Below are 26,692 nucleotides of genomic sequence, written 5' to 3'. Positions count from 1 at the left end.
CCATTACGTGTGCCCGAAAATAAATATTTCTCAGACATGTGTATTGGACGTACTCCAAAAATGAAATTACGGCAAGAGCCATGCGGTAGTCGGGTGGTAACGCCATTTTGGCACGCTTTGGGCGTGCGTAGACTCTTACGTGTCGTAGTAAAAGGGCCTCATAGGGAGTGGTATGTACTATTTCTTTCACATCTTTGGGATGTGGAAGGGATCAGTGACCACTGGGGGAGTAAGGAGGGGGTCATGCCTTAATCTCTCCATTGGTCATTTGGTCATCTAGGAACCTTTAGTGACTTTGTTATGATTAAAACAGGTTTAGACCAACACTGGGTTTTACTAAGCCGCTAGCAAGGCTGGCCGTGCGCTAGTGCCGACACAGCCTGTTCACTTTGAATGGGCTGCGTTGGCAATGCCGCGTGGAAGCCGCTAGCGTGGCTTAGTAAAACAGACCCCAAACCATCTAACTTTTAGCCCTAAATGTTTTTTGTTTTGTTCCATTATGGCAGAAGTATTTCCAAGTTTTGGGAATGCTCAAATTCCGCCCCCAACACACCCCATTGTGATTTGAATATACTGCATACGAACTGCATAGAAAGCAGTCTTAAAATGTATTTTGAAAACATCGATTTGGATGTTTCGGCAAACAAAACCTCCATCTGCTGCTTTGTGCCGCTTTTTGGATGTTTTTTCTGTTTTGAAAATGAGCCCCATTATTATTCAGTTGTCTAATACAATCAGCTACAAAAATAACAGAACTTGTTGTGTCTTATTTGCTTTTCTGAGCAAACTAGCTGAACTTGCTTTGTTTCAAACAATGAACTATAGGGTCCTTTTACTAAGCTGCAGTAGAAAGTGGCCTTAGCGAAGCCCATACATCGATTTTTTCCACATGCTAAGGCCATTTTTAAATGCAGCCAGAAAATGGCCGATTCTTCCATTTTCCCTATTAAAGGCCATACACTAATGTCGCCATTAGTGTGTGGCCATTAAAATAAAATTAATGCATGAGCACTTACCGATACTATTTTGTAGGCGGCCAAGGGCTCATATGCTAATCCTGCGCTAATCAGTTAGCGCTCTCTATCTCTCTTTGCCCCAGATGCACCTCGTCTGTGAAAATATTTTTAAGCCTGCGTTTTGTGCAAGCAGATTAGAAACTTACCACAGGAGCCTGAGCGCGTCCAGTTGGTAAGCCCTTTTATCTTTAAATATCTTTAATAAGCATGCAAATTTAAGCACACTATTCTCTGTGATAATAGGGTAGAAGTGTGCTTAAATTTGCATGCTATTATCTCTGATCATAGGGGCATCCAGTGGTAAGCCCTTTTATCTTTAAATATCTTTAATAAGTCACTCAATAGTACAACAACATTATTCATTTCAATAAAGCATAACATAAAGTAAAACAGTTACAAATGTGATGAGTGACCAGAGATTTTTCCCCTTTTTTCTCAAGACTCTATTTAAAATCCTCCCCCCTCCTTTCCTCTGTAATGACCCCCCTCCCCCCAAGAATAGCCCAGTTTTACACATCCACTGTCTTTTTAACGTATTAAATATCCATGTCTGCAAAATCTTTGTAGTAAACATCTCTCTTTTTTTTTTTTATTTGAATTAGGAAGATTCCTGAAATGGCACAGAGATTGTTAGTAGGATTTGATGCTTTAGACAAGCGTTCACAGAAGATTCTGGCTAAGCATTCAAAGGTTAGTAAAAGTCTGTAAATCAATGTTTAATGTTTCTTGGATAACAGCTAAAATCTCAAGTTTATTTGACACTAGTAAAAAAGGCCCGTTTCTGACACAAATGAAACGGGCGCTAGCAAGGTTTTCCTCGGCTCCCCTGCAGCCACCCATGTCCAGCGACCCTTCTCTCCCCCTGCGCCCACTGCAGCCACCCATGTCCAGCAAACCTCCTCTCTCCCCTGCAGCCACCCATGTCCAGCGGCCCTCTTCTCTCCCCTGCCCCCCCTCCAGCCACCCATGTCCAGCGACCTCCTCTCTCCCCTGCCCCCCCTCCACCCACCCATGTTCAGCGACCCTCCTCTGGACATGGATCAGCTGTGAGGCATGTTTTTTGTTTTCCCCGGGTTCTGAAGTTGACATCATAATGGCTACGGTGATGTCAGCCTGATCTACGGAGCCTAGCAGACCAACTCGGAATGAGCCACGGTCCCAGGCAAGTCAGAACGTTGGAGGTGAGAATTATTATATAGGATTCGTCATAATGGGTCTAGTGACATCAGCTAGGGCTTCGGAGCCCATCTGTGAAGAAAGTTACAGACACAGGCAGGCAGACACATAGAATGTTGGAGGTGAGAATTATTATATAGGATATGTACTGCCATGTTCAGTGGCCTATCACAATATGTTACAAGAAATGATTTATTTGGGGAAAAGAGCTCTAGAGAGCACTCGCTACTGTTTATAATTTAAGAGCAGGTGCTGTATTTATAAGTTTTAGGATATTAATTTCTCCACCAATCACCAAAGGTGATAATTGCAATAAATTAAATAAATTAAGTATATATAAAAGATACCATATACTCAGAACACAAAGAGACCGTAATTTTAGCTTCAAAAAGGTTGATTTAATATACAATGGCACATGAGAGGTAGGTTTTAAGAGATCTTTACAGATAATCTGTGCTTAAGTAAGGCAAAGTAGCAGGTCTAGATCAAAAGTTATGTTACTTACAAGTCCTTGTTACAAGCATTCTGTGGTCCAGCTGATTGATGAGCACATGTTTCAGGAGCAAGGCATCAGCGTACCCCAAAGAGAGCAGCAGGTCCCAAGAGGAGGCAGGTTCCAAGAGAGCGAGCTGGGCTGTTTTCAGGCCTTTTATAATGTTAGCAGAGAAGCATGGTGTGTGCATGTCCTGGATATTTTGCAAGGCATTATGGTTAATGTAGTCTGTTCACATGACCACATTATAAGTCCTTCCTTTCTGCACATGTCTGAAAGCTGATGGGAGGGGCAGGTATACCTTTGACAAGCAAATGTCCTGTTTATGGTTTCCCCATCTGAAGTCTTTGTCTTCAATGGGCTCTCCAGACTTTCGGTCTCTTGGGTCTTTGGTTTTCAGAGATGTCCTGATGAGCGTCCAGTACCCACCTTAGTCATGCTTTTGTTCAGTCCTTTTAGGTGGGAGGGCAGAGAGAGTTATATATCTCTCTTTTGTCTTTGTTAAGTGTTTGTAATTAACTATCCCTGCTATCAGAAGTTCCCAGAAAAGGAATGGGGAGAGAGGGGCTTGAAATGAAACTATTTTCTCTGCTGCAGTGTCAAATATATAAAAGCTGCACAAATATATTGGTGTATATATAATCCAGCAAAATATAATAAACTGATACCATTACAAATACACTGAGTTAATAATGCAGTGGTTTTAACAGGGGCATCTGATTACTTTATCCTGAGCTAAATTAAGCCTTGCTAAAATACAGTTACCCCCCCCCCCCCCTTTTTACAGAGCTGCATGATAATGCCAACATAGCCCATTGAAAGTGAATGGGCTGTGTCGGCATTACCGTGCTGCAGCTGCTAGTGCAGCTTTGTAAAAGAGGGGGGGGGTAGTATTTACTTGTTAACCAAAAGTACTTCTGGGTTATTGCAACAGTTCTGGAGTATTGATATAAAGCAAATTAAAAATTCTTTAGAACAAAATATTTGGACAAAATTGTTTTGGTGAAGCAAAAGAAAATCACGTTGAAGGAAAGGTTTGTTTTTTTTAATTCACTCATTGTTAATATAGTTTTAACATTAACAGTGATCAAGTGACCAAGGTCACTAATTCCAAACTGGGGCAGCAGTAACTGGCTTGCGTGAGCAGTATTAATTTCCAAAGACTTTTATGCCCTGCAAAACTGCTAAATGTTTTGTCTGAGAATTTGGTGCAGTCAGTTTTGTCCTGTCTCATAGCACTAGTGATTTGAATAAGCACATTTATTTCCACCAGTGCAGTTTCATTTTGTTAAATCGCTTTTTTTTTGTTTGATCAGAGCAAAAAGAATTGGAGGCTATTGAGCCTATAACAGATTTGAATTGTGTAACCACTTGTGCTTTATCTTCCCGAATACAATTTATTCATCAAATAAAAAATTGGTGTGTGTGTGTGGGGGGGGGGGGGGCATTTTCAGCAGCAGCACTCAATGTATTTATTTAAACACCAGTTGCAGATCAATAGGTGCCTTTCAGCAGGTTTAAACTAAATATAGAAACTTTCCATATACCCCCAAATTCTATAAATGGCACCCAAAGTTAGGCGAACAGTTATAGAATAGGGCCAGTGGCAAACGTAACATAATTAACTAATTTTATTTATTTATTTATTTATTGCACTAAATAAATACCAATAATTGTCATTAACAAACACTAAATGACGCTAATGTGTAGTTGTGTGTTACAGTCTTAAAATCAATATGTGCACTTGCTTGCTCCGCCCAAACTCGCACCGTTCAAATAACGGGCATACACTTATGCCAGTCAGTATTTTATATGAGGCCATATATACTCGTTAAATACTGCATTTTATGTGTGTTCTTGATGTCTATAACTAGGCAGCATCTTATAAAATTAGCCCATAGTGCCAGACAGTTAGACAAATTTTCACCGTAGCACTATCAATATAGACTTTTAAAATCAATGGGACCTATATGATTACTGACTGCCAGTAGACACATATTCTCTTTTGAAAATTGACCCACTTATTTCTTAGCTCAAAAGACCTATATCGTGTAGAACCAATGCAGTATCGTTTCGACAAGACTCTGGGAAGTAGTTGCTGAGTAGAACAGTGTGCTAATTCAGTTTATTGGCAGTGTAATGCTGGCGGCTTCATCACGTGTTGTGATCTCTCCAGGCAGGGAGCTGTAATGCTACTGCGATCCCACAATATTTTTGTGTGTCTTTTACAGCATATATTTTCACAGACATAAACCCTCGGATTCTATAAATCGTGACTAATTTATGCACGCAAGTCAGGGCACGTAGCTGATTTGTGCGCGCAACTTAATTGCTTAACATGCCGATGGGCACCAGTAATTGGCTGCGAACAATTATTGACTTTAATTGGCCTTAATTAGGATTTACGCACAGATCGTGTTCTATAACAGTTTGTGAGTAAATCCTAATGTGTGTAAATTTGGGGGGGGCTTTCCAAAATTTTACATGCGTAAATATAGAATTCAGCCTAACCGCACCTAATTTCGGCACCGGCATTTACACCTCCTTTTAGCAGGCGTAATTGCTGGCGCCTAGTTAGGCGCAGTTTATGCCTTAAGCGCTATTCTATAAAGGACACGTAAAATTTGTGGCACTGATTTTTAGGTGCCACTTATAGAATTTACCCCAAAATGCATTCAGGTTAATATTTCAAACAATGTAACCAGGCAGGAGCAGCTTCTGCCTGATTTAAATCACGTTGGCTAGCCCTAGAACAGATATTTGTTGACACTTAACCAGATTAGTGCTGTTTATCTGCTCGGACACCGCAGCACTATCCAGTTAGTGTCGAGAGGAGGGGAGGTGGAGTCATGGCAGACCCGGGAGTTAGCCAGGCACCACCAGTATTCAACGGTGGTGCCCGGATAGCTATCTGGTTAACATAGGACATAGAAAAGGTTCTCCTTGTATCCTGGGTAACTCCCAGGAGCCACCTTGTAACCTGATATTCGGTACCTGTACCCGGCTAGGGGCCGGCACTGAATACTGAGGTCTAATTTAGCAAGCCATGACCTGCGTTTTAAAGAAATGCAGATGGGTGCTGACGGAATATTGCCCACATTGTTTTTATTGCATTTACTGTCACCTTATAATGAACTTTGCGTGGAATGCAGCACAATCTTTCTGTGATGTTTTCAAATATTCTTGAAGTTGTCATGCAATGCGGTGTTCAAGGAGTACAGATGAAAAAGGCAAGGGTAAAGGTACGGTTCGAACATATACTTTCAATACAGGAACAGTCTTGGCCATGGACATGAGAGATGAACATGTAGCTGCGAAGTTGATATTCATCCATCAACACACCAGAAAAGCCATTTTTTCAGTTCAAACTACTGAGCATTGGAATAAGTTACCCCGGTCCCTTCGCCAAGAAACATACCGGCAAAGCTTTTTAAATCTTAAAACATTTCTTTTCCTAGATTTGTACTCCTAATTTTACTTTGGGGCACTGTGGAGGTGGGTGTTGTGATTCCCATCTAGCCAGTCTCAGCTCTCCCTTTCTTTCGTCCCTCCTACTTTCCTCTATATAATTGTACTTCCATCCCTCCCCTCCTCTTTCATCACTTTCTCCTTTTTTACTCTCTATCTTTTAGTCTGTAAGCCACCCAGACGTTTCCATGATGGGCGGGGTAGCAAAATTTATAATAAACTTGATATTTATGACATATAACTTTGGTGTCTTGGCACACTGTGTAGTGTCCAAGACGAAAACCCAAACATACCTTGCAATCAGTGCAAGGAGTATTTTTTGCCCATTTAGTTTCATTGGAAGATAAATAAGAGAGACAAAGTAAACCCAGTGAGTTGAATGACCATGGGGAATGAACAATTTGAAGGCCATTTAAAAACCCAGTGGGAATTGGAAGATTGCAGGGGTAACTAGGTAAGGAAGGCAAGAAAGTCATCCATGTACACATTGATATGCATTCCAGTTACCAAATGTGAATCTTATTTTTATACTTGTAGTGAAGATAATTTTACTTTTATGACAGTCTTCATTTACTGTAACATTAGATGACACTCTTGCACAGTAGAAGAAGGGCAAGATAAGAGTGTCCAAAGCAAAAGAGAGTATAGTGTTTTAACAACAAACTGACTCATTAGCAGAATCTATCAAAGCTGGAGAGGAGAGGAGAGAAGAGACAGTATTGGAGAGGATATAAGGGTCAATATCCTGGATATTCCCAAAGGTATTGGTGGTGACTGGAAAAGACTGCAAGAGGAGGTTACTTGAATGAAATTTATCAGATGATAAGAGAGGGGGAGAATACAAGTGGAGAAGCCTGGGAGAGAGCAGCTGGAGTGGTAAGTGGAAGCAGTAAAGTATAGTTGTAGATCAAATGAGGAGGTTAAGGCAAGGGTTGTCCAGACAAGGACAGTGACATAAATTCCATCCAAACATCCCCTGCTGTGCGGAGGCGTCTGTGATGTTTGTGAGCCCTTGGCCCAGAGGTGGCCGCGTGAGAATCATCCAACCACCTCTGGGTAGACCGAGTCCCCTCAGAACTAAGAGTACTCCAAAGAACCGGACTGGAGATGAATAGAGTCAGTTTTAATCATAGCAAAGCACAAGGCTAAAAGGGTAGCCAAACGGCACAGAAAGAAAACAAGCAGCCTAACTACACAGTGTAACCTAGCTGGAGCAAGGCAAACATAAAACAAAATAAGGTAAAGTTGAACAGCCAGCTGTATAGGGAAAACAAACATAAACAACCTAGTTGTGTCTCTCAACACTGGCTGCAGCACAGCGTAACATAAAGTAGCAAGGCCCGAGCCGACGCTCCCAGGGTTGGTGAAGTGAAGTAGCAAAACCAGAGCCGGTGCTCCCAGGGCAGGCAAAGTAAAAGCTGAAGGCAAAGCTTTACTCACTGGAACGCAGCATAAGGTGAAAGCTGTAAGCAAGGTGTCACTCCTCTGGACTACCAGGCTTGAAAGCAGGCTTCACAGGAACACAGCATAAGGAGAAAGCTGTATTCAAAGCTTCAGGCCCCAGCCTCACAAAGAAACAGAAGTAGGAACTAGCAGACCTAATTAAGGATAAATTGCCAGAACACTGAGCGTACTCAGAAGCCAGCTTAAGAAGTGCTCAGTTCTGATGACATCACCAGCTTGGCCTCCACCACTCTACAGTGACCCCACAGGTCACTGACGAACAAGGTGGTGGCAATTTGAGACAGATTTTGGACCTTACTCTGCAGAATGCTTTCAGAAAAGTTTGAAAGAAAGTTTGCACCTGGTAGAGAGTGCTCATTTTCAGGAATTTCATTACAAGTTTCTCTTGTGTATGCACATTCACCCTTCGAGAGCAAAGAAGATGGGCTTTCCCACAGATGGGAGCTGTCCCAAGTGTAGCCAGTCGGAAGCTTCCTATAATCAAGGTTGCCAGGTGGGTGGTTTTCCCGCCCAATTGGGCGGTTTTCTGCGACCCGCTGCGGGAAATTTTTGTCTGCTGCGGGTCACGTTTTTTGGGGTTATTTTTGTTTTTTTTTGTGCAGTTTTTTGGGCCGCAGGGCGGGGTTTGATGACGTTTTGGGCGGGGTTTGATAACGATTTGGGCGGGGTTTGATGACGTTTTGGACGGGGTTGATGATGGAGGAGGCGGGGTTGATGACGGCAGGGGTGGAGCTGATGATGGTGGGGGTGGGGTTGATGACGGCGGGGGCGGGGTGTGAACTTTTTGGGCGGGTTTTGGGGACGGGTAATTGGCAACACTGCCTATAATCACTGCATATGGGAGTGCACGTTTATTAGTTAGTTTTGGACAGCAGTGTGGGCCCATTTGGGCTATATGCATCACAAACATTGGGTTGCCACTCCACACAATAGCCTCCTGGACATCATGATTGACATTGCAGAGGGCATTCAAGTATAGAGTCTGTTTTTGCGTAAGCCTCATTGATAGCTAAGTAATGCATTCTTTTACACTGGATCAAAGACACTTCTCCCTCTCTGATGTTATGGTGCAATCACATGCATAATCTTTTGATTATGAAACGACTCTCAGTGGACACCCGAGGATGCCCAGTGAAAAAAACAATTTCTAAATGTCTGGACACTCTATCTGAACACATTGACCACTCGGGTTTGCTCCTGTATCTTAATACATTGGATATATAAGCTCTGTTGGGTTGGAGCTCGGAATTCTGTCAAATGCAGTCCATGTCTTGTTACATCTTAGATGTTGGTACTTTTAGTATAGGGATGGGGGGGGGGGGAGTGAATTGGGGGAGGGTTTTGGGGGATAGGGAAAGGGTTGGGGTAGGAGGGGTGAAAAGATTATTGTCATGTCAGTTGTATTGCCTTTATCAAAAGCTTGATTGCCTTTATAAGATTGCTTGTGCATTGTTTGTTGTTCTTGTTGCATATGACAATAAAGATATTTTCAAATAAAATTACTTTTCCGCACCTCCTCCCTCCATTTCCCTCTTTCTGTTATTTTTTTCTTGGTGGACAGAGAAAGATCTCTGACTGCCAGATCGAAGTCTTATGATAGCCACATGATGTAGTGGCTCTTATATAGTTATTTATTTATTTATGACATTTATACCCCACATTTTCCCATACAATTTTGAGTTCAATGTGTCTAACAAGCTAAAAAGAAGTCATTACAAAATATGAAACAAAATACATAAACCCACGCATATCAATTAGGAAAGAATCGTAAATATGTAAAGAATTCAATAGTAAAGCATAATAGGGAGAATAGAAGGGGGAGATTCGGCACCAGGACCAATTGAAAAGGAAGGATTGTGAGACTTCAGCCTGGCAGTGAGAGGTGCTTCTCCGGCTGCCAGGAAAGAATACTTTTAATAAAGTATTCTTTCCTGGCAGCCAGAGAAGCACCTCTCACTGCCAGGCTGAAGTCTCACAATCTTTCCTTTTCAATTGGTCCTGGTGCCGAATCTCCCCCTTCTATTTTCCCTATTATGGGAGAGAGAGAGGCTGTGCAGCAAAGCAATCAAAATCAACAAGGAAGAAAAAAGGGGACTTACTAGGGAGATGATGGGTGATAGTTACCCAGAGTGAAAGAAGGGTGAAAAGAGAGATGCAGTAGACCTCAAATGATGAGAATGGATGGGCTTGAGATGGAAGAAGGGATTGAAACTTTCAAGAAGAGAAAAGTAGCAGCCCAGCACTACCACTACATGTGGGAGAAATGAAACCCCCCATTGCAGAGAGCAGCAAAAGAGGCAGAGAGCTCAAAAGCCAGATCTAGGTCAAAACAAGAAGATGGAGGAAATGAGAGAGAAAGAGCTCATAAATGTAGGCAAGCTTACTGGAAATAACAAGCAGCAGAGAGGCTAGAAAGGTCAGAGTATTTGTTAACCATGGAATTGTTTTCACTTGTGACTAAATAAAGGCCTAATGAATTACTAAACTTTGGGGGCTTTATTAACAATTTAAAAAAAGTAGTAGTGAAGTAAATGAATGGGTGTCCCAACTTTTGCACCTGCCATGTTCGCTTTTTAATTATTTAAAATCTATTCAGATCAGCAAATAACAAGTAAATATGCATTAAATTTGCAGATACATAGTAACATAGTAGATGACAGCAGAAAAAGACCTGTATGGTCCATCCAGTCTGCCCAACAAGATAAACTCATATGTGCTACTTTTAGTGTATACCTTACCTTGATTTGTATCTGTCTTTTTCAGGGCGCAGACCGTAGAAGTCTGCCCAGCACTAGCCCCGCCTCTCAACCATCAGCCCCACCTCCCACCACCGGCTCTGCCACCCAATCTCGTCTAAGCTTCTGAGGATACCTTCCTTCCGAACAGGATTCCTTTATGTTTATCCCACGCATTTTTGAATTCCGTTACCGTTTTCATCTCCACCACCTCCCGCGGGAGGGCATTCCAAGCATCCACCACTCTCTCCATGAAAAAATACTTCCTGACATTTTTCTTGAGTCTAACCCCCTTCAATCTCATTTCATGTCCTCTAGTTCTACTGCCTTCCCATCTCCGGAAAAGGTTCGTTTGCGGACTAATACCTTTCAAATATCTGAACCATAGGCGCCCAGTATAAGAGGCTTGGAGAGGCTAAGCCTCCCCTGCTGCAGCAGGATGGATCGGCTGTGGAGTCCTGCTGCTCTGAGGGGTTTAAATTGTTGATTTAACTCCATCCTCACAACAGGAGCTGCAGTGAAAGCCCTCCAGCCTTGTGTAACCAGTTGTAGAAATTGGTTTATGGTTTAATTTGTTTATCTTACTGCTGTGAGAGCAGGGGGGTTGGCTGGAGGTGTCCTGGGTTGCCAGGGAGATATTTAACGAGGATGACTTCCTGACCTGCACTGAGGACAGATAGCAGCAGAATCGGATACTGGGCCAGCATGATCAGAAAAAGTCACCAGACAACAAAGGTAGAAAAGATCATTTTATTTTCATTATAGTGTTTGGAATATGTACACTTTGGGAATCAGGTGCTCAACATTAAAAGTTTATATTTATTTACTTACAGTGGGGGAAATAAGTATTTGATCCCTTGCTGATTTTGTAAGTTTGCCCACTGACAAAGACATGAGCAGCCCATAATTGAAGGGTAGGTTATTGGTAACAGTGAGAGATAGCACATCACAAATTAAATCCGGAAAATCACATTGTGGAAAGTATATGAATTTATTTGCATTCTGCAGAGGGAAATAAGTATTTGATCCCCCACCAACCAGTAAGAGATCTGGCCCCTACAGACCAGGTAGATGCTCCAAATCAACTCGTTACCTGCATGACAGACAGCTGTCGGCAATGGTCACCTGTATGAAAGACACCTGTCCACAGACTCAGTGAATCAGTCAGACTCTAACCTCTACAAAATGGCCAAGAGCAAGGAGCTGTCTAAGGATGTCAGGGACAAGATCATACACCTGCACAAGGCTGGAATGGGCTACAAAACCATCAGTAAGACGCTGGGCGATAAGGAGACAACTGTTGGTGCCATAGTAAGAAAATGGAAGAAGTACAAAATGACTGTCAATCGACAAAGATCTGGGGCTCCACGCAAAATCTCACCTCGTGGGGTATCCTTGATCATGAGGAAGGTTAGAAATCAGCCTACAACTACAAGGGGGAACTTGTCAATGATCTCAAGGCAGCTGGGACCACTGTCACCACGAAAACCATTGGTAACACATTACGACATAACGGATTGCAATCCTGCAGTGCCCGCAAGGTCCCCCTGCTCCGGAAGGCACATGTGACGGCCCGTCTGAAGTTTGCCAGTGAACACCTGGATGATGCCGAGAGTGATTGGGAGAAGGTGCTGTGGTCAGATGAGACAAAATTGAGCTCTTTGGCATGAACTCAACTCGCCGTGTTTGGAGGAAGAGAAATGCTGCCTATGACCCAAAGAACACCGTCCCCACTGTCAAGCATGGAGGTGGAAATGTTATGTTTTGGGGGTGTTTCTCTGCTAAGGGCACAGGACTACTTCACCGCATCAACGGGAGAATGGATGGGGCCATGTACCGTACAATTCTGAGTGACAACCTCCTTCCCTCCGCCAGGGCCTTAAAAATGGGTCGTGGCTGGGTCTTCCAGCACGACAATGACCCAAAACATACAGCCAAGGCAACAAAGGAGTGGCTCAGGAAGAAGCACATTAGGGTCATGGAGTGGCCTAGCCAGTCACCAGACCTTAATCCCATTGAAAACTTATGGAGGGAGCTGAAGCTGCGAGTTGCCAAGCGACAGCCCAGAACTCTTAATGATTTAGAGATGATCTGCAAAGAGGAGTGGACCAAAATTCCTCCTGACATGTGTGCAAACCTCATCATCAACTACAGAAGACGTCTGACCGCTGTGCTTGCCAACAAGGGTTTTGCCACCAAGTATTAGGTCTTGTTTGCCAGAGGGATTAAATACTTATTTCCCTCTGCAGAATGCAAATAAATTCATATACTTTCCACAATGTGATTTTCCGGATTTAATTTGTGATGTGCTATCTCTCACTGTTACCAATAACCTACCCTTCAATTATGGGCTGCTCATGTCTTTGTCAGTGGGCAAACTTACAAAATCAGCAAGGGATCAAATACTTATTTCCCCCACTGTATTTATGGCATTTTATCCCACATTAAACATGAATTAGGGTGTTTTGTGGCTCTTCATAAGAATTGTGATGATATGATCCCTTGTTTCATATTGTTGACGGTCTGCATTTTCCGTATGGGTGGTATATTGGTGTATTAGGTTCTCCCCAGTGTAATATTTATGGTACAGTAAGGTTCTGAGGTTCAGAACCTTACTGTACCATAAATATTACACTGGGCAGCCAATATACCACCCATACGGAAAATTGTGCATAGTGTTTTGCAGTTGAGCGATTGTGGTTAGAATATGCTTTGAGCAACCACTTTATTCTTTGACATATGATACATATCTAATATCTAAATTTAATAAAAGGTATTGTGACTTTTATTTTTATTTATTTTTTCTGTGTGTTATCAGACAATTATGGATTTAAGCTCCACCCCTGGCCCCACCCCTAACCCCGCCCCCTTTAGCCTCCCCATACAGTTGGGCCACCGACCGCCTATGATCTGAACGTCTGTATCATATCACCCCTGTTTCTCCTTTCCTCCCGGGTATACATGTTCAGGTCAGCAAGTCTCTCCTCATATGTCTTGTAACGCAAATCCCATACCATTTTCGTAGCTTTTCTTTGCACCGATTCAATTCTTTTCACATCTTTAGCAAGATACAGCCTCCAAAACTGAACACAATACTCCAGGTGGGGCCTCACCAACGACTTATACAGGGGCATCAACACCTCCTTTCTTCTGCTGGTCACACCTCTCTCTATACAACCTAGCAACCTTCTTGCTTCAACAACAGGACATAACATCAGATATACTCAGACGACTGGAAGCTTCTAGAGTGTAGAGTACTACTACTACTTCAGAGTAACAGACAAAGCAGGTAAAAGCAGCCATACTTAGCCATTTGGTTTAATCTTTATCACATATCTGTTTTTTTATTTGTTCTATTGTTGTAAGGGGCCTTGGATTAGGTTGTCATATGTGCAGAAAAACATATATCCAACTTAATTAAAGACAGTGTTAGTATAATGGGCAAAATCTGTTTTCAAAGTTTACTAGGCCTGCCTTTTGCTTTTAATTTTGTCTTAGTTCTAGGCTTTGTCTCCACTGATATAAGTAAAACCTTCAGCCAGAGATTACTCACTGCTGAGAACAAAATTATTTTATTTAACAAAGTCTAAGTATAATTGTGCTTCCTCTACAGAGCAAATATCTACAAAATAAAACAGTGATGCATTTTGTGAGTGCCCCTCTGACATTTGACTTTGCATCAGAGTGTGATCCAATCAGTACTACAAGAACAAATATTTCTCTACTTAATTCAACTCCAGAGACCAAAGAAGATGAGAAGAATCTAATTCACAAACAAACAAGGTGACTGAATTGTAAAAGATTTGTGATTTGATTGTATTTTTTAACAGTAAGTTACCATTGATTATGTGCTGTCAAATAACTTAACTTTAATCATGTACTTATAAATTTCCCCCAAAGATCTTCAAATGTTTCATGTACCTGTGTTAAGCCACCATCATTATCAATGTCTCTCGTAATATGAATTTAAGGAAACAGATCTTATATAATAAAACTCACTCTCAACGTTCTGAAGACACTGACCTCACGTCCGTCACTTCCTTCAGGGTTCGTGGTGGTGAAGCCACCGAAATCGCCAAGTCTCGGGGCCCCACCCTCGCGTCAAACGTGATGACGTCGAGGGCAGAGCAATGGCGTCACACCGAGGGCGGAGCAATGGCGTACCATGCGTTCAGGAGCTGCGGAGCAAAGGTGTCAGAACGACGAAGGGGTCGGTACGTAGATGGGGGGGGGGTTGGGGAGGAAAACCTTGCTAGTGCCCGTTTCATTTGCTCCAGAAACGGGCCTCTTTTACTAGTATGTGATATTTCTTTCTTGGTGTCTAGTTCCGTTAGCTACCTAATCCTGGTTCTGATATAAGGATAAACAGTGTGTTCTCAATTCGTAATGCTGACATTTCATAAGTAAGAGAGTTTAACTTTCAGGCTTATTTTCGAAAGAGAAGGGTGCCCATCTTTCGACACAAATCGGGATATGGGCGTCCTTCTCCCAGGGTCGCCCAAATCGGAATAACCGAAAGCCAATTTTGGACGTCCTCAACTGCTTTCCGTCGCAGGGACGACCAAAGTTCACGGGGGCGTGTCGGAAGCGTAGTGAAGGCGGGGCTGGGGCGTGCTTAACACATGGGCGTTCTCAACCGATAATGGAAAAAAGAAGGGCGTCCCTGATGAGCACTTGGACGACTTGGTCCATTTTTTGTTACGACCAAGCCTCAAAAAGATGCCCGAACTGACCAGATGACCACCGGAGGGAATCGGGGATGACATCCCCTTACTCCCCTCCCACCCTCAAATAAAAACTTTTTAAATATTTTTTGCCAGCCTCAAATGTCATACCCAGCTCCATGACAGCAGTATGCAGGTCCCTGGAGCAGTTTTAGTGGGTGCAGTGCACTTCAGGCAGGCGGACCGAGGCCCCCCCAACCTGTTACACTTGTGGTGGTAAATGTGAGCCCTTCAGAACCCACTAGAAACCCACTGTACCCACATGTAGGTGCCTCCCTTCACCCGTAAGGGCTATGGTAGTGGTGTACAGTTGTGGGGAATGGGGTTTGGGGGGCTCAGCACACCATGTAAGGGAGCTATGTTCCTGGGAGCAAATTATGAAGTCCACTGCAGTGCCCCCTAGGGTGGCCGGTTGGTGTCTTGGCCTGTGAGGGGGATCAGTGCACTACGAATGCTGTCTCCTCTCACGACCAAATGGCTTGGATTTGGTCGTTTCTGAGATGGACGTCCTTGGTTTCCATTATCGCCGAAAATCGGGGACGACCATCTCTAAGGTCGACCTAAATTTGGCGATTTGGGCGTCCCCGATCGTATTTTCGAAACGAAAGATGGACGCCCATCTTGTTTCGATAATATGGGTTTCCCCTCCCCTTCACCGGAACGTCCTGCGAGTACGCCATCAGGAAAACTTGGGCGTCCCTTTCGATTATGCCCTTCTTTGGGCCCTGTTTACTAAGCTGCGCTGTAGGTGTGCTAAAAATTAGCACACGCTAATGATAGAGACACCCATTATATTCCTATGGGTGTCTCTAGCATTAGCGCGTGCTAAAAAGTTTACGCACCTACAGCATGGCTTAGTAAACAGGGCCCTTTACTGCTTCTACTAATACTTCTCATTTCCGTAGCACTAGTAGATAGGGTTGTACTGAATATTCGTATTTGATTCGATTCAGCCCTGAATAATGCCTCAAATATTTTATTTGTATTCGGCTGAGTAGTGATTTAAATTTGAATATGAATAATCCTGGGCCCTACTGAGCTAAATCCAATTGAAATAAACACTTGTTTCTGATTTCATGTTGCTTCTTTTAGTATTTATGTTAAAGCTCAGTCTCCATTATTCGTATTTGGCCGAATAATGTTTTTCATTATTTGCATTTGACCGAATAGTAAAATATGCTATTTGGTACAGCTCTACTAGTAGATATGTGCAACACTATGCAGTATATCAAAAAATAAATGTGAACTTGAACTATACACTAACACATAAAAGACAATACCCGATCAACTGAGCTTTACCACACAGGCAAACAGAACAAATAAGAGATTAGGGAGTTAATTCATTTATTATGGGAGTGATTAAAATAGCATGGATATTAAACAAGTGAATAAGGGATTATGATTTACAAGCAGCCTCAGTAAGGTGGTCTTTTAGACTTGACTCGAATAGGGCCTGAGATGGAGCATGACATATTGACTCATGAAGTCTATTGCAGGCATTACTTCGCAGCAAGATGGTAGGCTTGCAGTCTGGAGTTGGCAGTGGAGAAGGGAACAGATAAGCGTGACTTACCCGAAGAATGGAGTTCCCAAGGAAGGGTGTAGGAGAGAGGAGAGATAGATCTCTTCTATGTGGAACCAAACCAACCTGAGAATGTTTCTAAAATGGTACTTACATAAGTACATAAGTACATAAGTACATAAGTAGTGCCATACTGGGAAAGACCAAAGGTCCATCTAGCCCAGCATCCTGTCACCGACAGTGACCAATCCAGGTCAAGGGCACCTGGCACGCTCCCCAAACGTAAAAACATTCCAGACAAGTTATACCTAAAAATGCGGAATTTTTCCAAGTCCATTTAATAGCGGTCTATGGACTTGTCCTTTAGGAATCTATCTAACCCCTTTTTAAACTCCGTCAAGCTAACCGCCCGTACCACGTTCTCCGGCAACGAATTCCAGAGTCTGATTACACGTTGGGTGAAGAAAAATTTTCTCCGATTCGTTTTAAATTTACCACACTGTAGCTTCAACTCATGCCCTCTAGTCCTAGTATTTTTGGATAGCGTGAACAGTCGCTTCACATCCACCCGATCCATTCCACTCATTATTTTATACACTTCTATCATATCTCCCCTCAGCCGTCTCTTCTCCAAGCTAAAAAGCCCTAGCCTTCTCAGCCTCTCTTCATAGGAAAGTCGTCCCATCCCCACTATCATTTTCGTCGCCCTTCGCTGTACCTTTTCCAATTCTACTATATCTTTTTTGAGATACGGAGACCAGTACTGAACACAATACTCCAGGTGCGGTCGCACCATGGAGCGATACAATGGCATTATAACATCCGCACACCTGGACTCCATACCCTTCCTAATAACACCCAACATTCTATTCGCTTTCCTAGCCGCAGCAGCACACTGAGCAGAAGGTTTCAGCGTATCATCGACGACGACACCCAGATCCCTTTCTTGATCCGTAACTCCTAACGCGGAACCTTGCAAGACGTAGCTATAATTCGGGTTCCTCTTACCCACATGCATCACTTTGCACTTGTCAACATTGAACTTCATCTGCCACTTGCACGCCCAATCTCCCAGTCTCGCAAGGTCCTCCTGTAATCGTTCACATTCCTCCTGCGACTTGACGACCCTGAATAATTTTGTGTCATCGGCGAATTTAATTACCTCACTAGTTATTCCCATCTCTAGGTCATTTATAAATACATTAAAAAGCAACGGACCCAGCATAACAGAGGTAGAGGCAGAGTCACTGATCTATGTAATGAACGCACAGCTGCAGTAACTGAGGGAGCTGCAGTTAGATCTCTTGACTTTAGGTGGTTCCTGCAGTACTTGGCTTATTTTATGGAAGAGGGTAAGGGGATAAAAGGAAAGCATTAAAGTCATGATGACTGAATAAACAAAAACAGAAAACTACCTCTGGTTTTCCAACTCAATTGGAACCGGTATTTATTGGATTATTAATTTTGCAACTATTCAAGTGGGGAGGGTTCCTTCCTATTTTATCCAGTCCAGATATCATTGTGACAGTCCTCATCTGGGACCATAAGTCCAGTCACTAAGTGTTGCTTTTGCACAATGGCTGAGATTCCCTCTTCAAGCACTGGCTCAAGGAATTGTGGCACCCTGAGCCAACTTTTGTTTTGGTGCCCTTCCCGCCCACATGCCTGCCTGCATCAGCTCACTTCCAGCCAGCCTGCCCACATCTGTTCCCGGCCAGCCAGCAGCCCCCAACCACCTGCATCATCTGCCTTCCGTCTATCCAGCTTTCCCTAGTCACCCACCCAACTGTGCGCCTGCATCAACTCCTATCTAGCCAACTTCCCCACCACCACCATTGCCCACTGGCACCAGCTCATTTCCAGGTAGCTCCGCCCCCACCCCCACCCACCTGCTTAACCACGTCTCATGTACCTGCCCTGGTGGCTGCTTTCTACAAAATGGCACCGCTGACACCTAGCAGTAGTCGCGACAATACTGCTAGTGGGTTCAGGCTGCCATATATGGGGAAAAAAGCCCTTATATGGCAGCTTGAACTCCTTGCAGTAGTATCACGAGACTATCCCTAGGGGTCAGCAGAATCATTTTGAAGAAGCAGTTGCTGAGGTAGGAGCAAGTAGCGATCATTCCTTTCCCTGTCACCTTTGTGACTCTGGGATGAATCAGAGTTCCGTTGGGGGATGTTGGAATAACATGGGGAAAGGATCAAGAGGAAGGAGCAGGGTTTGGAAAGGGAAGGGGCTTTGGTGACAGGCTTATATTTTAGCCCCATGTTGGGGCTAGGGGGGGGGGCTACATCAGCCCCACTGGACCACCAGGGATTTGAGTTTCCTTCCCCCCTCCCCCAAAGAAGAGGATTCCTGGGCATCTTAGGTTTCCTGCATTGCTGCTGGCTGTGCTGCAGGTTTAAAGATGCAAAGAGAGGAAGTAACTTTTCTTGCATTTAAACCTATAATTATGCCAATGACAGTGCAAAGAGGAGAAAACGGCAGCAAGAATAGAACAGTACTCTTGCCACTGTGAAGTGTGAACTGGTAAGGCAGACTTTTGACCCCTTGAGCTTTGGCACCCTGAACCAGTGCCTCAGGTGGCCGATTCCTTAAGCTGGCCCTGCCCTCGCCACATGACCCTTGAACAAAATCTCTCATTCACATAGCTCCTACCGCAGTATACCACACGATCTCACTACCCAGCCCTGTCCCCTTCCGTCCTGCTCACTACTGCAATACCCTACCTACCCCTGTCCCCCACCACCTCACCACCCCTACTGTCGTCCTCCTCCTTACTAGCTCTCAACCTTCAACACCTCCTTCCTGCCATGAACCCTTCCCCTTTCCTACTAAGCGCATCCCGTCTTCGTCGCCTTTGTCGCCCTTCCTCACCCACCCTTCTCCGCACTCTTGCTCCTTCTCCTGCTATCCGCGGGTGACATCAGTCCCAACCCAGGTCCCCCACACCTGTCCTCGCCCTCATCTCATCTATGCAAACGTTCCCGCGATATCTCCAATCTCATCTCTATTCCCCTCCTCCCCCCCTCCTCCCTCCCCTTCTCGTGCGCCCTGTGGAACGCCCACCCGATCTGCAACAAACTTCCCTTCACCCACGATCTCTTCATCTCCCATTCCCTTCAACTGCTCGCCCTAACTGAAACCTGGCTCACCCCTGACGACTCTGCCTCAATCGCAGCCCTATGCCACGGAGGTTATCTTTTCTCCCATTTGCCCCGCCCAGTTGGCCACGGTGGCGGCGTCGGGCTACTACTTTCGCCCTCCTGCAGTTTTCAACCTCTCCACCTACCTCAGTCTCACAGCTTCTCATCCTTTGAAGTTCACTCCATCCGTCTATTCCACCCATTGCCACTCAGAGTGGCAGTCATTTACCGCCCCCCCTGATAAATCCCTCCCTTCCTTCCTTACCGACTTCGATGCCTGGCTCTCCGTTTTTCTTGAGCCCTCATCCCCATCCCTCATTCTTGGTGACTTCAACATTCACACTGATAACCCATCCGACTCATATGTTTCTCAGTTCCTCACTCTTACCTCCTCCTTCAACCTCCAACTGAGCCCCACCACCCCTACTCACAAATCTGGCCACTGTCTTGATCTCGTCCTCTCTTCTACTTGCTCACCCTCCAACTTCTGCGTTTCAGCTCTTCCTATCTCTGACCATCACCTAATCACATTCACACTTCAGCACCCTCCCCCTCAATCTCGCCCAACACTAACTACTACGTCCAGAAATCTCCAGGCTGTTGACCCCCCCCACCTTATCCTCTAGTATCTCTGATCTCCTCCCTTCCATCATGTCCTCCAAATCTGTTGACAAAGCTGTCTCCACTTACAATGCCACTCTCTCCTCTGCTCTAGACACCCTTGCACCGTCCATCTCCCGTCCCACAAGGCGTACCAATCCCCAGCCCTGGCTGACCCCTTGCACCCGATACCTTCGCTCCTGCGCCCGTTCGGCTGAACGCCTCTGGAGGAAATCTCGCGCCCATACTGACTTCATTCACTTTAAATTCATGCTATCCTCCTTCCAACTACTACTACTACTACTTGACATTTCTAAAGCGCTACTAGGGTTATGCAGCGCTTTACAATTTAACATAGAAGGACAGTCCCTGCTCAAAGGACTTCCAATCCTCCCTATTCCTCCCTATTCCTCGCTAAACAGGACTATTACACCCAACTGACTAATTCCCTCAGCTCTAACCCACGTCGTCTCTTCGCCACCCTCAACTCCCTCCTCAAAGTGCCCTCCGCTCCCACCCCCCCTCACTCTCTCCCCAGTCTCTGGCTGACTACTTCCGTAACAAGGTCCAGAAGATCAACCTCGAATTCACCACCAAACCTTCTCCTCCTCTTCATCCTATAACCCACTCTCTCAACCAACCTACCCAGGCCTACTTCTCCTCTTTTCCTGCTATCACCGAAGAGGAAACCGCCCATCTCCTCTCCTCCTCAAAATCCACCACCTGTTCCTCAGACCCCATCCCCACCAACTTACTTAACACCATCACTCCTACTATCACCCCCACCATCTGTCATATCCTCAACCTCTCTCTCTCCACTGCAACAGTCCCGGACACCTTCAAGCATGCTGTGGTCACACCACTCCTCAAAAAACCATCACTTGACCCTTCCTGTCCCTCCAACTAACGCCCCATTTCCCTCCTACCCTTCCTCTCCAAAATACTTGAACGCACCATTCACAGCCGCTGCATTGATTTCCTCTCCACTCATGCCATCCTCGATCCGCTTCAATCCGGCTTTCGCCCCTACACTCGACAGAAACGGCACTATCTAAGGTCTGCAATGACCTGTTCCTCGCCAAATCCAAAAGTCACTACTCCATCCTCATCCTCCTCGACCTATCTGCCGCTTTTGACACTGTCAATCACAACCTACTTCTTGACACACTGTCCTCCTTTGGGTTCCAGGGCTCTGTCCTCTCCTGGTTCTCCTCTTATCTCTCCCATCGTACCTTCAGAGTACACTCTCATGGTTCGTCCTCCTCCCCATCCCGCTGTCTGTTGGAGTTCCTCAGGGATCTGTCCTTGGGCCCCTTCTTTTTTCAATCTACACCTCTTCCTTAGGCTCCCTGATCTCTTCCCATGGTTTCCACTATCATCTTTATGCTGACGACACCCAGCTTTATCTCTCCACACCAGAAATCACTGCGGAAACCCAGGCCAAGGTATCGGCCTGCTTATCCGACATTGCTGCCTGGATGTCCAACCGCCACCTGAAACTGAACATGGCCAAGACTGAACTTATTGTTCTCCCACCCAAACCCACTTCTCCTCTCCCTTCACTCTCTATCTCAGTTGATAACACCCTCATCGTCCCCGTCTCATCTGCCCGCAACCTCGATGTCATCTTCGACTCCTCCCTCTCCTTCTCTGCGCATATCCAGCAGATAGCCAAGACCTGTCGCTTCTTCCTCTATAACATTAGCAAAATTCGCCCCTTCCTCTCTGAGCACACCACCCGAACTCTCATCCACTCTCTCATTACCTCTCGCCTTGACTACTGTAACCTACTCCTCACCGGCCTCCCACTTCCCCCCCTTCAGTCCATTCAGAACTCTGCCGCACGTCTTATCTTCCACCTTAACCGATATACTCATATCACCCCTCTCCTCAAGTCACTTCACTGGCTTCTGATCAGATACCGCATACAGTTCAAGCTTCTCCTACTCACCTACAAATGCACTCGATGTGCAGCCCCTCCTTACCTCTCTACCCTCATCTCCCCTTACGTCCCTACCCGTAACCTCCGCTCTCAAGATAAATCCCTCCTTTCAGTACCCTTCTCCACCACTGCCAACTCTAGGCTTCGCCCTTTCTGCCTCGCCTCACCCTATGCTTGGAAAAAACTCCCTGAGCCCATACGCCGGGCCCCCTCCCTACCCATCTTCAAATCATTGCTCAAAGCCCACCTCTTCAATGTCGCCTTCGGCACCTAATCACTACACCTCTTCTCAGGAAATCTCAACTACCCCAACTTGACATTTCGTCCTTTAAATTGTAAGCTCTTCTGAGCAGGGACCATCCTTATTCGTTAATTTGTACAGCGCTGCGTAACCCTAGTAGCGCTCTAGAAATGTTAAGTAGTAGTAGTATAGTTTAGTGGCATCTGTTTATGTGCTTGTTTGGGAACATTGATGATTGTCTATAGTGTTAAACCTGTAAAATGAATACAATTGCCAGAATGTTATCATGATAATATTTTTACACTTGTTTGTCTGAATTACCCCAGTCTTAATATTATAGGGCATTGGCCAGTATAGCTACATATATAAGTACATATATAAGCACATAAGTATTGCCATACTGGTAAAGACCAAAGGTCCATCAAGCCCAGCATCCTGTTTCCAACAGTGGCCAATCCAGGTCACAAATACCTGGCAAGATCCCAAAAAAATACAAAACATTTTATACTGCTTGTCCCAGAAATAGTGGATTTTCCCGTCCATTTAATAATTGCCTATGGACTTTTCCTTTAGGAAACCGTCCAAACCTTTTTAAAACTCCGCTAAGCACTGCCTTTACCACATTCTCTGGCAACGAATTCCAGAGTTTAATTACATGTTGAGTGAAGAAAAATTTTCTCCGATTCATTTTAAATGTACTACATTGTAGCTTCATCCTAGTATTTTTGGAAAGCGTAAATAGATGCTTCACATCTACCTGTTCAACTCCACTCATTATTTTATAGACCTCTATCATATCTCCCCTCAGCCGCCTTTTCTCCAAGCTGAAGAGCCCTAGCCACTTTAGCCTTTCCTCATAGGGAAGTCATCCCATCCCCTTTATCATTTTTGTCGCCCTTCTCTGCACCTTTTCTAATTCCACTATATCTTTTTTGAGATGCACGACCAGAATTGAACACAATATTCGAGGTGCGGTCGCACCATGGAGCGATACAAAGGCATTATAACATCCTCATTTTTATTTTCCATTCCTTTCCTAACATTCTATTTGCTTTCTTAGCCGCAGCAGCACACTGAGCAGAAGGTTTCAACATATCATCGACGACACCTAGATCTGTTTCTTGGTCCGTGACTCCTAACGTGGAACCTTGCATGATGTAGCTATAGTTCGGGTTCCTCTTTCCCACATGCATCACTTTGAATTTGCTCACATTAAACGTCATCTGCCATTTAGACGCCCAGTCTCGTAAGGTCCTCTTTTAATTTTTCACAATCCTCCCGCGATTTAACGACTTTGAATAACTTTGTGTCATCAGCAAATTTACTTACCTCACTAGTTACTCCCATCTCTAGGTCATTTATAAATATGTTAAAAAGCAGCGGTCTCAGCACAGACCCATGGGGAACCCCACTAACTACCCTTCTCCATTGAGAATACTGACCATTTAACCCTACTCTCTGTTTTCTATCTTTTAACCAGTTTTTAATCCACAATAGAACACTGCCTCCAATCCCATGACTCTCCAATTTCCTCTGGAGTCTTTCATGAGGTACTTTGTCAAACGCCTTCTGAAAATCCAGATACACAATATCAACTGGCTCACCTTTATCCACATGTTTATTCACCCCACTCAAAGAAATGTAGTAGATTGGTGAGGCAAGATTTCCCTTCACTAAATCCATGTTGACTTTAGTCTCATTAATCCATGCTTTTGAATATGCTCTGTAATTTTGTTCTTAATAGTCAGACTCACTCTGTAGTGTTTTTCCATTGGGTAAAATGTAATTTAAACCATAGAGGAGTACAATGTAATTTTTAATTTTATAATTCCTAGTTCTGTATTGGAGCCACTGGCAACAGCAAGGAGGATTATTAAAAGTAATCAGCTGAGGCCGTTCAGTGTGCCAGAAGATCAAAAAGTCAAACCAACTTATCAGAAAGGTGAATTCAGTTTTGTGATAATAGAAACATATATTTCATTGTACGGTTGTTGCTATCTTCATTCTTTTTGTAGTAATTTTTCTGTTTGTGTTCTTTTAAAGGTGTATCTTTTGAATAATTATCATTGGTCACAGAGGAACATTGATGTAATCTTGTTTTACTTTTTTCTCTTTGTGATAGAAACTAGAACAACGTTAGAAGGATCCACTAATGTAAAATTAAAGTCCGAATCAAAATCTGCTGGTTATAGAAAATCAGGGTTCAGAAGAGTAAAGTGGATATCCAAGGTATGCATCGTAAAATAATGTGGCACTTTAATTAGCAAGATTTGTGAAACTCTTACATGTAATGGAGTACAAAAAACTCATAAGGGAAAAAGCCTCAGAACCCTTCCTCCACTTCTTGTTTATAGAAGAACATGTGGAGGGGCATAATCGAACGAAAACGTCTATCTCCATGGGCGTTTAGCTCCAAGAACGGGTCCATGAAGGGGCGGACCGAACCGTATTTTCACAAAAAATAGACGTCCATGTATTATTCGACAATTTGTGAGCTGGGCGTTTTTGTTTTTCAGCGATAATGGAAAATGAAAGCGCCCAGCTCAAAAACGAATAAATCCAAGGCAATTTGTTCGTGGGAGGGGCCAGGATTCGTAGTGCACTGGTCCCCCTCACATGCCAGGACACCAACCGGGCACCCTAGGGGGCACTTTTACAAAAACAAAAAAAAGGTAAAAGAGCTCCCAGGTGCATAGCACCCTTCCCTTGTGTGTTGAGCCCCCCAAATCCCCCTCAAAACCCACTGCCCACAAGTCTACACCATTATTATAGCCCTAAGGGGTGAAGGGGGCACCTACATGTGGGTACAGTGGGTTTGGGGGGGTTGGACGACTAATAAGCATTAAGCAGCACAATTGTAACAGGTAGGGGGGGATGGGCCTGGGTCCACCTGCCTGAAGTCCACTGCACCCCCTAACAACTGCTCCAGGGACCTGCATACTGCTGCCAGGGAGGTGGGTATGACATTTGATGGTGAAAATAAAAAGTTGTGAAACATCATTTTTTTTGTGGTGGGAGGGGGTTAGTGACCACTGGGGGAGTCAGGGGAGGTCATCCCCGATTCCATCCGATGGTCATCTGGTCATTTAGAGCACTTTTTTGGGACCTGTTCGTGTGAAAAAAGAGTCCAACAAAAGTGTCCTAAATGTTCGCTACAAACGCCTTTATTTTTTCGATTATCGCCCTAACGCGTACATCTCTCCTCGGTCGATAACCACGCCCCAGTTCCACCTTCGCCACACCTCTGACACGCCCCCATCAACTTTGTCCGCATCCGCGACGGAGTGCAGTTGAAAACGTCCAAAATCGGCTTTCGATTATACCGATTTATTCGTTTTTGTGAGATAAACGTCTATCTCCCGATTTGGGTCGAAATCTAGGCGTTTTTCTCTTTTGATTATAAGGTGGATAGTAACATAGTAGATGACGGCAGAAAAAGACTTGCATGGTCCATCCAGTCTGCCCAAGATAAACTCATATGTGCTACTTTTTGTGTATACCTTACCTTGATTTGTACCTGTCCTTTTCAGGGCACAGACCGTGTAAGTCTGCCCAGCACTATCCCTGCCTCCCAACCACCAGTCCCGCCTCCCACCACCGGCTCTGGCACAGACCGTATAAGTCTGCCCAGCACTATCCCCGCCTCCCGCCACCGGCTCTGCCACCCAATCTCGGCTAAGCTCCTTAGGATCCATTCCTTCTGAACAGGATTCCTTTATGTTTATCCCACGGGTGCTTATGGTAGGAATATCTCAGGTACATTTACCTCATCGGCATAAAAAACCCCTTGAGAATTAAATTGTTCAAACTCCAGTGCGATCAGTTTTCTTGGATTCAAATACAAGTGACGTTATGAATAAAGTTCAAATGTGACTTAACTTGAACATTCATGCAATTCAGCTCCCCGTGTAGCATCCACTACTTTATGAACTTTATTCATTAATGCCGTTATGGCAAATGTAAGCCACATTGAGCCTGCAAGTTGGTGGGAAAATGTGGGATACAAATGCTACAAATAAATAAATAAATAAAAACGTCACTTGTATTTGGATCCAAGAAAACTGATTGCATTGGAGTTTTAGGGGCCCATTTACTAAGACGCGTAGGCGCATATGTGTCTAATGCGTGCCAATTTGGAACTACCACCCGTGGCCCGTGCGGT

The 26,692-nt window shown here is 44.4% G+C and overlaps 1 protein-coding gene across 1 annotated transcript in view; it reads left to right on the top strand.

Annotated features, from left to right (window-relative positions):
* Positions 1–26,692, top strand: part of C6H1orf141 (chromosome 6 C1orf141 homolog) — an 88,564-nt gene that overhangs the window by 18,533 nt on the left and 43,339 nt on the right. Inside the window, exons 2-5 of the mRNA XM_030207444.1 lie at positions 1,619–1,706; positions 13,966–14,135; positions 24,366–24,472; positions 24,653–24,759. Of these exons, the coding sequence (XP_030063304.1) occupies positions 1,632–1,706; positions 13,966–14,135; positions 24,366–24,472; positions 24,653–24,759 (459 nt within the window). The 5' untranslated portion in view covers positions 1,619–1,631. The remainder of the gene's footprint in view (positions 1–1,618; positions 1,707–13,965; positions 14,136–24,365; positions 24,473–24,652; positions 24,760–26,692) is intronic.

This window comes from Microcaecilia unicolor, chromosome 6 (assembly GCF_901765095.1).
Source record: "Microcaecilia unicolor chromosome 6, aMicUni1.1, whole genome shotgun sequence".
NCBI classification, from domain to species: domain Eukaryota; kingdom Metazoa; phylum Chordata; class Amphibia; order Gymnophiona; family Siphonopidae; genus Microcaecilia; species Microcaecilia unicolor.
This window is presented reverse-complemented; position numbering and strand designations above follow the sequence as displayed.